This window comes from Globicephala melas, chromosome 11, assembly GCF_963455315.2.
Source record: "Globicephala melas chromosome 11, mGloMel1.2, whole genome shotgun sequence".
NCBI classification, from domain to species: Eukaryota; Metazoa; Chordata; class Mammalia; order Artiodactyla; family Delphinidae; genus Globicephala; species Globicephala melas.
The window spans coordinates 38273907-38289448 of NC_083324.2; the positions used below are offsets into that span (position 1 = coordinate 38273907).

At 39.2% G+C, this 15542-nt stretch overlaps 1 protein-coding gene across 2 annotated transcripts in view; it reads right to left on the bottom strand.

The window, feature by feature from the left end:
• RBM6 (RNA binding motif protein 6) overlaps positions 1–15542 on the bottom strand; it is a 107631-nt gene that overhangs the window by 64947 nt on the left and 27142 nt on the right. Inside the window, exons 4-5 of one of the 2 annotated variants that reach the window (XM_030867200.2) lie at positions 14073–14162; positions 12714–12783 (exon numbers count right to left, since the gene is read on the bottom strand). In XM_030867200.2, coding sequence (XP_030723060.1) covers positions 12714–12783; positions 14073–14162 — 160 coding nt within the window. Of the gene's footprint in view, positions 1–12713; positions 12784–14072; positions 14163–15542 lie in introns of those variants that run through there. The other variant, XM_060307480.1, reaches the window with a different exon arrangement.

Here is a 15542-nt window from a genome sequence, read left to right on the forward strand (position 1 = left end):
ATAAAAAGCACCATGCAAAATATTAATAGAGATTCAAGAGGGCTTAGTTCTATCGGTCTTGTTTTCCTAATTCCATTTCACTGGGAATATAGGTGTTTAGAAGAAAAGTAAAATATTATCAGGTTAGAGATTTTAACAAAAGTCAAACAGAACTGATCCAGGTATCTGAATTCCCATCAATGGAAATAACATGACAAAGGAGGCCTGTGTGAAAGATTTCCAACAGGTACTTTGCTATGTTAAAACCTCAAATGAGTATGTACCTGCAGCTTTCATTAGGAAAATTAGGAAAATATCTGACTTACATGTCAAAATACCATCTGGGAAGAATGAAATTGGCCCATATGAAATCATCACTTTGACATCTTATAAGCACTTTCAATTCTCTCTCCTTCAACTATGCATATAAGGATTGCTGGTTTATAATAAGACAGATGAAACTACGAAGATATGCACTGATGATTACTTGCTAAATTTTTGAAAACTGCATATGGTTCTATTTTATCTAGCTTTCCATCTGCACCAGATGGTTATTTTTTTTTTAATATTTTTTATTGGTTTGTATTTTCAAGTAGTTTTCAAAATCCAAAATTAATCTTAGGGTTACTTCATCCTGATGATGGTTCTCGGGCCCAGATTAACATTTGTTAGGAAATTCTCACCCTTATTCAACTCATTAGTTTCCACTGACATTTACAACGCTATGTGAGCACAGAGGAGGGGAGTGTCCTAGCCCTCAGAGAGCTTAGCCTAATGGAAGAGTTATGACAAGTAGATAAGCATAGACCATCTCAAAATGCTATGTAAGTCAAAAAAGGGAACTTTTTTTTTCTGAACTATAATTGACAAATAATATTGTATTACTTTTAGGATACAACATGATGATTTGATATATGTATATACGGCAAAATGATTACCACAATAAGTTTAGTTAACATCCATCACCATACACAGTTACGATTTGTTTTCCTTGTGATGGGAACTTTAAAGATCAACTCTTACTGCAACCTTCAAATATCCAATACAGTACTGTTAACTATAGTCACAACCCTGTATATTAAATCCCCAGGACTTTTTAAAAATCTGGGAACAACTACTCTTTTTAGAGCCAATGATCTAGTTCAATTTTTGTTCACTTGAAAACAAACAAAAAAACCTACAGAGCAACCATCAGGAGTAAGATCTGAGTTTCTCCCCCCAGCTAAGAACACTCCAACCTGACAGGAAAGATGGTACAGGAGTGGCAAAAGGATCACCCAAGAGAGGAGTAGCATCAATGCTGAAGCAAACTGCCCATGCAGAGAGATGATGCCAGAACAATAGAGGTCCCAGACTAAGTGGGGGAGGGGGATATTTTCATTTCTGTACACCCAACACTAGCATAATACCCGGCACGCGGTGGCGCTCAGTCAATGCCACATCACTTGTAATGAGTATCTTCACTGGAGCAACACACAAAGTAACTTCTACAGTTATGTACATAGGCAAGAAGCTACAGCTAATTCATCATGTGCCCTCAGGCAAGGCACTTCTCTCTGGGCTTGGGTTATCTCATATGCCAAGTAGCAATGATGGTAACTCCTTTGCAGGGTGGTTTCAGGGGTGCATGAGATAATACATTTCAGTACCCCTGTGCTTCTATTACAAAGCACTCTCAGGGACTAAAGATGAGACAGCTGCCCCTGTATTGCTGCTAACTTACTGACAGCACTTGTCCTCCATGCAGCCATTTTAAAATACAGGACTGGGCTTCCCTGGTGGCTCAGTGGTTGAGAGTCCGCCTGCCGATGCAGGCGACACGGGTTCATGCCCCGATCCGGGAAGATCCCACATGCTGCGGAGCGGCTAGGCCCGTGAGCCATGGCCGCTGAGCCTGCACGTCTGGAGCCTGTGCTCCGCAACAGGAGAGGCCACAACAGTGAGAGGTCCGCGTACCGCAAAAAAATAATAATAATAATTTTAAAAATAAATAAATAAAATACAGGACTATTCTTGATTAAGATTTACCAAAATCTTTCATCAGATATGCTTGTACATTGTCAAACATACTCATTGTCTGATAAACAAGGTGAGCACTTTCTAGGACTTGATATTAATGTGAAAGCTAAAATGAAAAATTTTCTAAAAAATATAGAATTTTAAATTACTTACAATTATACAAACAGAACACTCTACTCCCTCAACATAACACCACTGCATAGTTTTAGAAATTAAAATTAAGTATGTCAGAATTTTTGACAAAAATTTCTTGAGAGGATCTACTCATCCAATATTTTATTTCCAAAGTTAGCACATACATGTTAACTAATGTTAACTAATACTTTCAGGTTGAAGAAACATATTCCAATACTTACACAAATATTATTTAACCACCAATTCACACATAACCTCACACATTGCTACCAGGAATTTTTGTAGCTTGGCTAATATTTTCTTCTTTGATTTGAAGACAAGCAAAGGCAGGAAATCATTTAATTTGTGACACAAATTCAATTGCTCGGTTATTAGGAAAAAACTAATGAAGCTTAAGCTTCATTTATTAAGCAATGATTTTCCTACCCTGTCAGGGACATTTGATTCATTTTTGAAAATGATGTTATCTAAACAACAAGGTCCTACTGTATAGCACAGGGGACTATATTCAATACTTCTGATAAACCATCATGGAAAAGAATATTAAAAAAGAATGTCTATATGTATATAACTGAGTCACTGTGCTGTACAGCAGAGACTGGCACAACATTGTAAATCAACTATACTTCAGTTAAAAAATAAATAAATAAAATTAAAATCATCTTATCTAGTCACTTTCCCTCACCAGAGAGCTATGAAGTACTATTCAGCAGCTCCCACCCCAACTCCTGTACCATGGGATTTTCTAACATGCATCTGACGACTGTGACAACCAACATTCATTTCTGATAAACTCAAAAGCACTGGTGGGCATTCAAATAAACATGAAAGGAATTTTTTGTTTTGTTTTACTTTGTTTTCCTGTTCCCCCTGCCCCTAAAACAACTGAATGAACCATGAAAGATATAAACCAAGCCAATAAATATCTTTTTTTTTCTCTTTCCAGTCCAAATCTAGTTTTTAAAATCGTGATCAAAACAAAAACAAGGGCTTCCCTGGTGGCGCAGTGGTTGAGAGTCCGCCTGCCGATGCAGGGGACACGGGTTTGTGACCCGGTCTGGGAAGATCCCGCATGCCGCGGAGCGGCTGGGCCCGTGAGCCATGGCCACTGAGCCTGCGCGTCCGGAGCCTGTGCTCCGCAACGGGAGAGGCCACAACGGTGAAAGGCCTGCATACCGCAAAAAAAAACCAGAAACAAAAAACAGTAGGCCCCACAAAACCAAAAGAGGCAATACCACAACAAAACTAACATTCTTTCAACAGAGCCAGGACTAAGTTCTACAAATGAAATATTACCATTTCCCCTATCCTGGTTCCTAAGGTACATTTTGAGGTGGTTTGGAAGTCACATTTCAGACCACTCTAAACATCTCAAAGTGCTCCAGATCATTTAAAAACTCCCCTGAAGGCAAAGCAGCCCTCTTTTAGTAAGGAGAAATAGTAGAGAAACTTCCCAATACTGAGACTGAAATAACCAAGACCTTCAAGGCCTCCAAAGGTCTCCTATGTAGAAAACAGCTTCTCTCTGAGAATTTACAAATTCTTACAACCCAACTACATTTTTAGAGGTTGAAAATATTCTTTTTAAAAAATATGCATTGGGGGCTTCCCTGGTGGCGGAGTGGTTAAGAATCTGCCTTCCAATGCAGGCGACATGGGTTCGAGCCCTGGCCCAGGAAGATCCCACATGCCGCAGCGTAACTAAACCTGTGCGCCACAACTACTGAGCCCACATGCCTAGAGCCCGTGCTCCCAACGGGAGAAGTCACTGCAATGGGAAGCCCTTGCACCGCAACGAAGAGTGGCCCCCGCTCGCCGTAACCAGAGAAATCCCGTGGACAGCAACGAAGACCCAACACAACCAAAAATAAAAAAATATAATAAAAAATAAAAATAAAATAAAGTGAGTCTTTCATAGACAGCATATAGTTGGATCATGTTTATTTAAAAAAAAATGCATTGGAACAGAGGTACAATGAGCCTTCCAGAAAGCACACAAAAAAGGTCCATCTGTATGCATTTTTCTCTACTTCTTGTCTGATCATTTCCTATAATACTCATGAAAAGTCTTGATTTATTTTACTTCTCTGAAACTCAGGGGACATCACTTTATTTGCTGATCTCTTTGACCAGTGATTACCTTCAAGCATTCACTTAGGTGTTATTCTCTTTTAATCCTGTTGCCTCTAGAAGTTGTCAACCAGTTTTCAAGAAGGCTTATTTTTTAAAATTGAGATGTAATTCACATACCATAAAATGCAGTGGTATATTCACAAAGTAGTGTAATTCAGTAGTGTACAATTCAGTAGTGTATTCACAAAGTAGTGTAACCATTACCACCAAATAGTTCCTAAGAGGCTTGTATTTAAATTAGATAGAAGACCTAAGTGATAACCTAAGTAAGAAACATGGAAGTAGGGGAAAATTGCTTTAATTTACATTCTGAGGGTAGAGAATGTAAGCTAGAAAGGGCGAGTACAAATCAGATGTTCTGCAAGGGGAAAGTTAAAGGAAGAAGCCAATGTACTTTAAATCCCATAAATAGTTTTTATGGATGGCCTCTATCTACTTCCCATTGAAGGTAACTGTATAAATGACTTTTCCTCCCTGGACTGAAGCTGGGACTCAAGCAGGCTCCTGCACTATGCAGGCTGATTAACGACTCTTTTCTTCTTGCTACCCCATCAGAGGGAACTCTTCAGTGAATTCTTCTAACTACCAAAAGGCACAGGAAACCCCATACAGCCTTATACAAACTAAGATTCGGCCAAAGCCACCTAAGCATTTGACCAAAAAGACAAGTGAGGACTATAGCAATTCTACCTAAAGAAGAGTGAGGAACTCAGAAAGGCAGTGAACTGACACAGGGCTATAAACAGAGTTCAAACACCTTCTGCATTTCAGAGAGGCAAATTCCATCTCAGCCAAATAGTTCTAGGGAAGAGAATATAACTTGCCAATTAAGGCATCTGCTCATCACTGTCATGCTATACTGTCACCTGTCTGTTCTACCTACAGATGTCCTGTGTGGTTTAGATAGAGACCTCCAATGCTACATAGTCTACCAACCAAAAACTGCCAAGCTGGTGGTCCCTGCTTATGAATAAAGTGATGCCTTGGGTTGCAAAAGATGTCCCATTCTCAGATCCAGATTAAGACTCTATACCCAGGACTTCCTCGTGGCGCAGTGGTTAAGAATCTGCCTGCCAACGCAGGAGACACAGGTTTGAGTCCTGGTACAGGAAGATCCCACATGCTGCAGAGCAACTAAGCCCGTGCACCACAACTACTGAGCCTGCGCTCTAGAGCCTGTGAGCCACAACTACTGACCTGTGTGCCTAGAGCCCGTGTTCCGCAACAAGAGAAGCCACTGCAGTGAGAAGCTCTAGAGCCCATGAGCCACAACTACTGACCTGCGTGCCTAGAGCCCGTGCTCCGCAACAAGAGAAGCCACTGCAATGAGAAGCCCGCGCACCACAACGAAGAGTAGCCCCTGCTCGCCGCAACTACAGAAAGCCCGCGCGCAGCAACGGAGACCCAACACAGCCATAAATAAATAAATTAATCAATCAATCAATTAATTAATACCATATTAAAAAAAAAAGACTCGACACCCAAAAGCCCCAAGGAAAGGTAGCATGCAGGGAGCCCAATAAAAAAGTCAATAAAAATATTAAAACTTCCCTACCAGGGCTGCAAACTACCACTAACCATCCTTGCTAACTTAAGGGGTTTTAATAAGGAAGCTTAAATTGAAGAATAAGCCAGCTCCCAGAATACAAAATGAGTTTCATCTTAAGTGTTAGGAAAGTTAACTACCCCAAAGAAAAAGATTAAATAAAACCAGAAATTATAAAGTCTTGCTTTCCAAAACAGTACTGGGATTCTACTTTAAAGTCAGCAACAAACCCTCAAAAGTACCCAGCCCTGACCAAGCCCTGAAAACATACTTATATCCTCTTAGGCTACCCCTCCCCTTACTAGCTGACAGACCTAAACTCAAACTTCCCTTAGTCACTAAACCTTAGTGCCTTACTGCTCCTATAAATTCTACAGGGACCTCAAGCTATCGTTCCCAATAGTCCAGTGAGCCCCTATTCTGCAGTAAGTACCACACCACCTAATGAGGTTCAGAATACATCATCATCAGAGACAACTCGCTCATGTCTCTGCTCATGGTACTTAGCCAAGTTGTCCATTTCCAGAGTCTACACCAAGGTAATCTCTCAGGAGAGGTAATCCCTTAAAGTGAGGGTAAGAGTCACAAAACATCCATATTCTCTAACAGGACCTTCTACTCAAAGTCTTTGGGGTGGGAAACGTTAAAAATGAAATAAACAAGACCAATCCCCAGGTAATGCCAAGGATGACTAAAATTAACCCTAGTTCCAGCACCTCTCCCCAGTTCACCTGATCCCTCTAGGACCACATCACAGGATTCTTCTCCAGGTGTACTGTTCTCCATTCAGCCATAGAGTCCATCCACTGCCTCCACAAGACCCACCCAGCCCTAAAAAGTGCCTCTTGGCTTTCCAGACATTCTTATTTTTAAAGCTCAGCCACCTTTCCTTAAGGCTCATCTGTAAACACCCTCCCCAAATGTGGTACCAAACCCAGTAAGTCTCCTGGCTGAAAAGATCTTCTGTAGTTTTAGAGATGTGACAAGTAAGTGTGATATTTTCTGATTTGTCAGTTTTCCCCTAAGAACTAAAAGTTTTACTTGTCTATTCTGTAAGTGCCAGGAAAAAAACCCAAAAATGTGTATTTGCATTTTCCAACTATAATTTATTTTTTCTAAATGATGTTGAGCTACTCCATCTGGAATACCATAAACTATGCATGTTTTGTATCATCCATGTCAACCCATTTCACAATGGATTTCTGCCCTAAACTGAAAGATTCTCTTAGAGTTTTTTCTTTTCTTAAGGAAGGCACTTCTGTTTCATCAACACAGATGTAAAAAACTCAAACCATTTCAATTGTGAAAAATGAAAGGATGTGAGCCTATTCCCTTAATAAATGCAGAGAGCCTCTGACACTTTCAATATACCCAAAATGCTAGGGTACGAGACCAAGTGACTCGGTTGCTGCAAATGCTTACTTCCTAAGAAGAAATTTCCTTCACAGGGTCACAAAAACTGTGTCCACTCACTATATGAACACTGACAGAATCAAAGCAAGATATTGCTTCTTCCTACTAACACCACCCTATTAACCTTCTAACTTTCTGACACTACTTAATGAAGCAGTACTAAAACAATTCTGTAGTACTGTAGTTTACTGTAAGAGAGTTACTTTCTATGTCTGAGACTTATTAGGAAACATAATCCATAAGCTATATTGTTTTTACTTAAATGATACAAATTCCTTTGGGAAAAAAATCACAGCAAGCTTTATACTGTCAGTATTCAAGTCCATCTAAAAATCAACAGCAGTTCTGTCTGCATTCAAATATCAGAAAAACACTGTGAGAATGAGAACATCTACAACCATTCCAAGACCTCTGGAGGAAGTATGCTACATAAACAGAAAGAACAACTAAGAACATAAAATAACATCAACACTACTCCAGTTCCTGCCCCAGCTCTGTACAGGAGAACTGATATCAGGTAGGCAAGGCCCTGCCATGGGCTCCTAAGGCACATATGCATTAGGCTTTTCTACTTACTGAAGGTCCACTTGCTTACTGTCTATTTTAAACGGTGCAAAAAAGTTCTAGAATAAAGACTATAAACAAATAATCGAATGCAATCATTCTCACAATTCAAGGTGCATCAAAAATCACATGGAGGGGGCTTCCCTGGTGGCGCAGTCGTTGAGAGTCCGCCTGCCGATGCAGGGGACACAGGATCGTGACCCGGTCCGGGAAGATCCCACATGCCGCGGAGCGGCTGGGCCCGTGAGCCATGGCCACTGAGCCTGCGCGTCCGGAGCCTGTGCTCCGCAACGGGAGAGGCCACAACAGTGAGAGGCCCGTGTACCGCAAAAAAAAAAAAAAAAAAAATCGCATGGAGGGACTTCCCTGGTGGCACAGTGGTTAAGACTCCACACTCCCAATGCAGGGGGCCCCAGTCTGATCCCTGATCGGGGAACTAGATCCCACATGCATGCTGCAACTAGGAGTTCACATGCCACAACTAAGGAGCCTGCCTGCCGCATCTAAGACCCGGCACGACCAAATAAATACATAAAATAAGCATTAAAAAAAAATCGCATGGAGGGCTTGTTAAAGCAGAGATTGGTAGGCCCCACCCCCAGAGTTCCTGATTCAGAAGGACTAGAAAGGAATCTGAAAATATGTATTTCTAACAAGTGAGAGGTAGTACTGACACTGCTGGTCCAGGATCCACTCTGAGGACCACTGCTCTATAGTTTGTTGACAGAAATAGTTCATTGTAGTCTTTATCTTGCGAGATTTCTGCTGATTGTTTTAAAATAGGATACATCAGATTTATGTCAGTTTTTCACATTTTTATTGGAAATAATTTCCAAGTTACAAAAAAAGTTGCAAGAACAGTACAAAGAACACACTCATATGCCCATTACCAGTTTCATCTATTGATACATGCTGTCATATCTACTCCCTTGCTTCTCCATATTCATCAAATTTTTTTTCTAAACCCCATGAGAGAAAACTGCATACATCATGGTCCTTTACTTCTAAAAACTTCACTGTGTATTTCCTAAGAATAAGGATGTTCTCTTACATAACCACAGTAGTTACCAACTTCAGTGAATTTAACATTGATACACCACTGCCACAATCAATATATAAAACAGTTCCATTATGCCCCCCAATTCCCTTATGCTTCCATTTTACAGTCAACTCCTCCCCCAATACCTTGGCAACCACTATCTTCTATTACTATAATTTTTCTTTTTCCAGAATGTCATATAAATAGGATCATACAGTATGCAGTATTTTTTAAAATTATAATCAAGTACAGAGAACATAAAATGTACCATGTTAAAGTGTACAATTCAGTGACATTAAGTACATTCACCGTGTTATGCAACCATCAGCACTATCTAGTTCCAGAAGAACATTTTTATCACCCCAAAAGGAAACCCCATACCCATTAAGCAGTCACTCCCCTTTTCCCTCTTCTCCAGCCCCTAACAACCACCAAACTACCCAATCCATTTTCTGTCTCTACAGATATGCCTATTCTGGATATTTCACATAAATGCAATCAGACAATATGTGCTCTTTTGTGCCTGGTTCTTTCACTGAGCATAATGTTTTCAAGGTTCATTCAAGTTGTAGCATGTATCAGTACTTTATTTCTTTTCAGGGCAGTATGTAGCCTTTTGAGTCTAGTTTCTTTCACTTAGCATAATGCCTTTGAGATTCATCCATGTTATTACATGCACACATAGTTTCATCATTTTTGCTGCTGAGTAGTATTCCATTGTATGTGTATATCAGAGTTTGTTTGCTCAGTCACCAAAAGACATTTCATTCCTGGTACTTTCCCCAGGAATATAATCATGTAAGTCAAGGTACTTTTACAACTAATAGGGTTATTATATATTTGCACATGGCAATAGAAAAACTCAAACGTACACAATATGTGTAGGTTCACAGTCCCTTATCTGCAATTCCAAAATCTAAATATCTCCTAAATACCAAGTTTTTGGTAAATTTTCAGTGAAGTCATTTGGAGACAAATCTTGATCTATATACTACACTTAGTCTCTTTATAGTCATCTTCTTAGTAAGAATATTCATTTTGCTGCAGAAGTATTACGTCTGATACACATCCCACTGGGAGAAATAATTCATGTATGAGCTATGTACCACATTACCTTTCTATATTCAAAAAAATTCATAAATTCATCTGATCCCACAGATTTTGGATAGAAGTTGTGGCCCTGTACTTACACAGCTCTAAATGAGACAAAAATTAAACTGATATTACTTGAGTCAGTGAAGAGGCATTAATGTTTTCTCTGTTACAGACTAGCTCCCCAATACATCAACTAAAAGGATGAACTCTACCCCACAATCCCCCTCTTATGATCAACATCCATCCTACATGGTCTCTGCAGGTTATCCTAGCCTAAAAAATTGACTGCCATTTATAAGACACCATTTCTACTAAAATTCACACAAAACCTTTGAACAAGTAAATGTTAAAGTTCTCAGAACATCTGATTGTTTCAAGGTATGTTCTTCAGCAGATATATAAGAGTGCACGGCTGTGAAACCTAAACTACCCTTTAATGCACCTCACCTGAAAGGAGACCACAGCTGCTCTCCATATACATTACTCCACATACACCACGTTAATCATTCCAGGCATGCTGGGAACCCATCAGGGCCTGGCAGAGTGTCAAGAACTGGGTAAACAAGAGGGAACAAGACAGACGAGGCTCCTGCTATCATGGAGCTAACTCTCTAGTGAGAGGAATAAGACACACAAAACCGCTGAGAAAAATATCAAAGTGATAAATCCTATGATGACAAACCAAGATACAATAAAAAATGACTGAGGAGTGATTTTAGATTGGATGGTGAGGCAAGGCCTCTGAGAGCTGAAACTGAAGTCAAGAGCTAAACCCCAAAAGACAAGTGAGGATCAGTGGGAAGAGCAGTGCAAAGGCCTTGACAGAGAAAGAAGTCTTTATTCGCCAAGGACTAGAGAAAGGCTCAGTGTGGCTACAGTATAATAAGAAAGGTGGAGAGCAGTATGGGATGAGGTCAGACAAACAGCCAAGGGCAAACTCATGCAAGACTGTGTAAGTCAAAACAAGAAGTTGGGAATTTCTTCCAACTGAGATGGAAAGGTGTTAAAGGGTGTTAGGCAGGGGAATAACATGATCTGACTGATAATTTAAAAAGTTCATTCTACTTGCCACACAGTGATGTAATATGGATAACATGGGACTGGTAATCCAATCCATTCATTTCAAAAGGTATATATATATATACACATATATGTATGTGCATATATATTTTTTTATTACACTATCACTTCATATATTAAAATGCCAAGAAAAGTGCATTTCCTGAAAGCTGATTTTTTTTTTTAAACCACTGTCCTGTCTTGAATGATTTCACATTCGTATCAATATCTCTGGTGTGCCAGCTACAATTTTAATAGCTACCACAGCCAGGAAGTTTAAGAACTCCCTCTGTGAACCATGTAAGTTAATGTAGGTTTTACTCTGCTAATAAATCTGACAATACACATAGAAAGTCAATGACTACTACAGAAATGGAAGAACTGCAATTGCTGCTATTTAAACATCAAGACATGTCTTTTTCCTAAAAATACCAATACTTAACGAAAGCACAGCTCATGAAACAACATAAAAGCTGAAATTATTGCCCTATGAGTCAAAAAGCAACGGCAGCCTATAAATTCTATTTTTAATTCCCAAAGTTAATAGTAAATCAAGAAAGTATGTATGAGACACATGCCCCTCCCTGCCAAAAAAGTGGTGTGCAAGAACAACTTAACTACTCTTAGTCATGTTTCCAAAAATTTAGAGTTGACATATTTAAAACAAAGGAACAATAGCTTTCTGAGAAATAATGCTTCTGAGTTTGTTGTCAAATTACAGAAAAAAAAATTCTGTACTTAACTCAAACACCAGATTATTTCAAGCACAAAAATTTATTTGTGCTTGAAATTTGTGGATAGTTTTCCTCTGTAGAACCAATCAAAAGAAGCTATCTAGTTAATGCAAAAATTTTATTCCATGGTAAACTGTTTAAAAGTAAACTACTCAAAAATATGGCTTACTCTTACTTGAAGAGTTCTTTAACATGAATTACTGAAATTCTAAGTTTTGTGAAAAGACTAATGCTCTACTTCTTCAATTTAAAATTCTGCAAAATAGATCACTTAAATATTACCTTTTTAAACCATTTCATATGTGTAGTCCTAAAAATATTGGTCCAATACCTTGAGTGCATGGCATTTCACTTTTGATTACTTTTTCTGTAATAAGATTTGAAGAAACTGACCAAACCTGGTACTCTAAAATACTAGGAGGATATTCTGAAAGTCTAATCAGCAGTTCAGACCACAGAACAGAGGTCAAAAAGAAAGCTCTTCTGGATCTATTCATGGGTTTCAACAAAATAGCTGTTGCAGGAGTCTGTTCGCAGAATAAGACTAAAATTTCAAGAAACCACTAATTTGTACAATTTCTCTGGAAAGTTGACAATTCCACGCTGAAGAAATGAAATGTAAAAGTTTACATATAGTAAGATAATTAAAATCTTACCAGGCTCAAACGTAAACATTCCACCACCATGAAGAACATAAGCAGTAAGTTTAATGTTTCAATTATATAAAATATATTTGGGGACAAATGCTACAACACTCACTTTATATCTCACAGGCACTCAGAAGAACTGGAACATGCATCCTTATTGCCCATGTGTGGAAGAACATCCACAAAGAACCACAGCTAACACTAAAGCTGGCTGTTATTTGAAGGCATCAACAGGAGACTTCCGAAAATCTTAACTATGGTTTCTTAAAAAAATTTTGAGTAGCTCAAGATGCAGAGATCTGACAAAGACTCTTCCTAACCCAAGGCTGCATGCAAGTCATGAAACTCACCTGTGTTATACTCCTTCAACTGCAAGTCCTTTACAGGCGTGCCATCAGGAGTCCGAAAGGCATTAAGAATCTGCAAGAATATGGTATGTACAGTAATGATACACATCATAATCAAATACTGAATATTATATTTCCCCTAGTGGCTTTTATTCTACATAATTTAAAGCTATGATTACTTTACAAAGGCAAAACTGAGCCATACACACTCCAGGCATTCAAAAACTGCTGAATAAGTAGAACATAATTATTTAAAAATTCTCAAGTACATAAAAAAAGCAGAAGAGCATAAGCTCAAGAACTCAAGCTCTGAAATCAGACTGCCTGTATTCCAAGCGTCTCCTGCTCATGTGCTGTGTAACCTTTCAGCATCCGGATTCTCATCTTTTAAACATAAGATGATGCACTGAGCTCTTTCCAGTCCAGGGCCATGGCACCTGAACTCCCTCAGCCTGGTCAGTTCTTCTCCCCATTTTCAAATGGACTGTTCTCTCACTTGCATTCAGGCCTGGGCTCAAATGTCACTTCCTCAGTGATGTCTTCCCGAACTACCCAATCTAAAATAGCCTATACCCCAATGATGCTCTAAACCCTTACTTTAGTTTCCTTCAGGGCATTTATCACTGCTTGATTTTTTTTTTTTTTTTTTGCTTATTTTTTATTATCCATGGAAGCAGTGACTTCATAATGTTCACTGCTATATCACTCAGTGCCTAGAACACTGCCTGGAATAAAATAGTGCTTAATATTTGGAATGAATGAATAAAGAGTATGTGTTTCATAGGATGTTGTGATAATTAAATGAACTAATGCTTGTAAACATCACACACTGCCTAATACAGAGTAAGGCACTGTCTGCTCTGTGTTGTATATTCTGACCAAACTCTTCCTTAAGGTCATCCATAGTTTAGTCACCAAGTCCTTTACCACTGAGGAGTTAGGCAGATCCCAGTTTTTACTACTGTCAATAAACTGCATCTTTATGTATCTTTATGTAACTGCATCTTGGATCATCCCCTAAAGGACGATTATCAGGCCTAAGGACAGCAATCATTTGTCATAATTTTTTTTTTTTTTTTAACAAACCTCACCTCAGTTGAGTACATGTGTAACTGGTGAAAAATGAATGAGCTCTATGGATTACACCAAAGCCAATTTCCTGGTTTAGCTACTGTACTACAGTAATACAAGATGTTGACACTGGGGGACGGGCAGGAGAAAGCTGGGTGAAGGATAATCAAGATTTCCCTGAATATTTCTTTACGCTTTCCTGGGAATCTACAATTTTTCAAAATAAAAAGTTAAAAAAACAATTTTAATTGATGAAAAGAAAGGAAAAGGAAAAAAGAAAATAAGCCTTACCTCTTCTTTTGATGCATTTTCAGGCACCCCATTTAATCGAATAAGCTTGCTTGGTTTCTCCTCACTTGGGCCAGTCCTATAATCTTGATCCTTGAATCCAGAATAAAAAATTATTTTAGAAACAAATACATGTTAATGCGCAAAATGAAACAACTTGAAATACAGGTACTCAGGATCAAAAATCAAAATGACTTACATCATATGAAGATATGAAAAATTATAATTGTCTATTTTTCTGAGTTCCAAAATTTGATTTCTTTCTTTCTTTTTTTTTTTTTTCGTGGGATCTTAGTTCCCCGACCAGGGATTGAGGCTGGGCCCCAGCAGTGAAAGCACTGAGTCCTAACCACTGGACTGCTAGGGAATTCCCCCAAAATTTGATTTCAAATCATTAGAATACAAGTGTGCTAAGACCCATGGTCATTGAGGGAATTTTAAAATAGTAAAGCAGAAAATTAAGAGAAACAACACTGAATGTGACTTTTATAAACAGGAAAAAAAATCACCTAGATTCTCAAAACTAAAATTTTCTTTTCCTGAATGAGAAAACAGCAAATAAATAAATAAAACCAGATGTCACTTATCAAAGATGTCATTTATAAACAAATTCCAGAACAGTCAAAAGGTGTCATATGACAATATAACTTAACAGTACAATTCAGAGAAATTTGCATTTTCCATATTCACAAAAGTCTCAGCTCTCAGGGCTTCCCTTGTGGCGCAGTGGTTGAGAGTCTGCCTGCCGATGCAGGGGACGCGGGTTCATGCCCCGGTCCGGGAAGATCCCACATGCCGCAGAGCGGCTGGGCCCGTGAGCCATGGCCGCTTAGCCTGAGCATCCGGAGCCTGTGCTCCGCAACGGGAGAGGCCATAACAGTGAGAGGCCCGCATACAACACACACACAAAAAGTCTCAGATCTAACTGATCCTCTTTCATTTCAACAGTTATAAAAAGGGTTTAACTTTTGGGAAAAAAAAGTCTCCTATAACTATGTGACCACACCTCCCAGTTATGCCTACTCTCCTGGCACAATTATAAATAGTGTCCTCTTTTACTCTTTTTTTTTTTTTTTTGTGGTACATGGGCCTCTCACTGTTGTGGCCTCTCCCATTGCGGAGCACAGGCTCCGGACGCGCAGGCTCAGCGGCCACGGCTCACGGGCCCAGTCGCTCCGCGGCATGTGGGATCTTCCCGGACCGGGGCACGAACCCGTGTCCCCTGCATCGGCAGGCGGACTCTCAACCACTGCGCCACCAGGGAAGCCCCCTCTTTTACTCTTGAAAGTGTCCTGACTTGAACAATAAATTATATGGCCATCCGCCTCTAACATTCTCAAAATCCATTATTTGGTTAGCATGTCTTAGAATTACTGTCCAAAATAACAGAAACTTCAATAGAGATGGGTAATACCTATTTTAAAAGATAATATTTTCAATGTCCAACTGCAAACATAATTCTCCTCGCTTAGA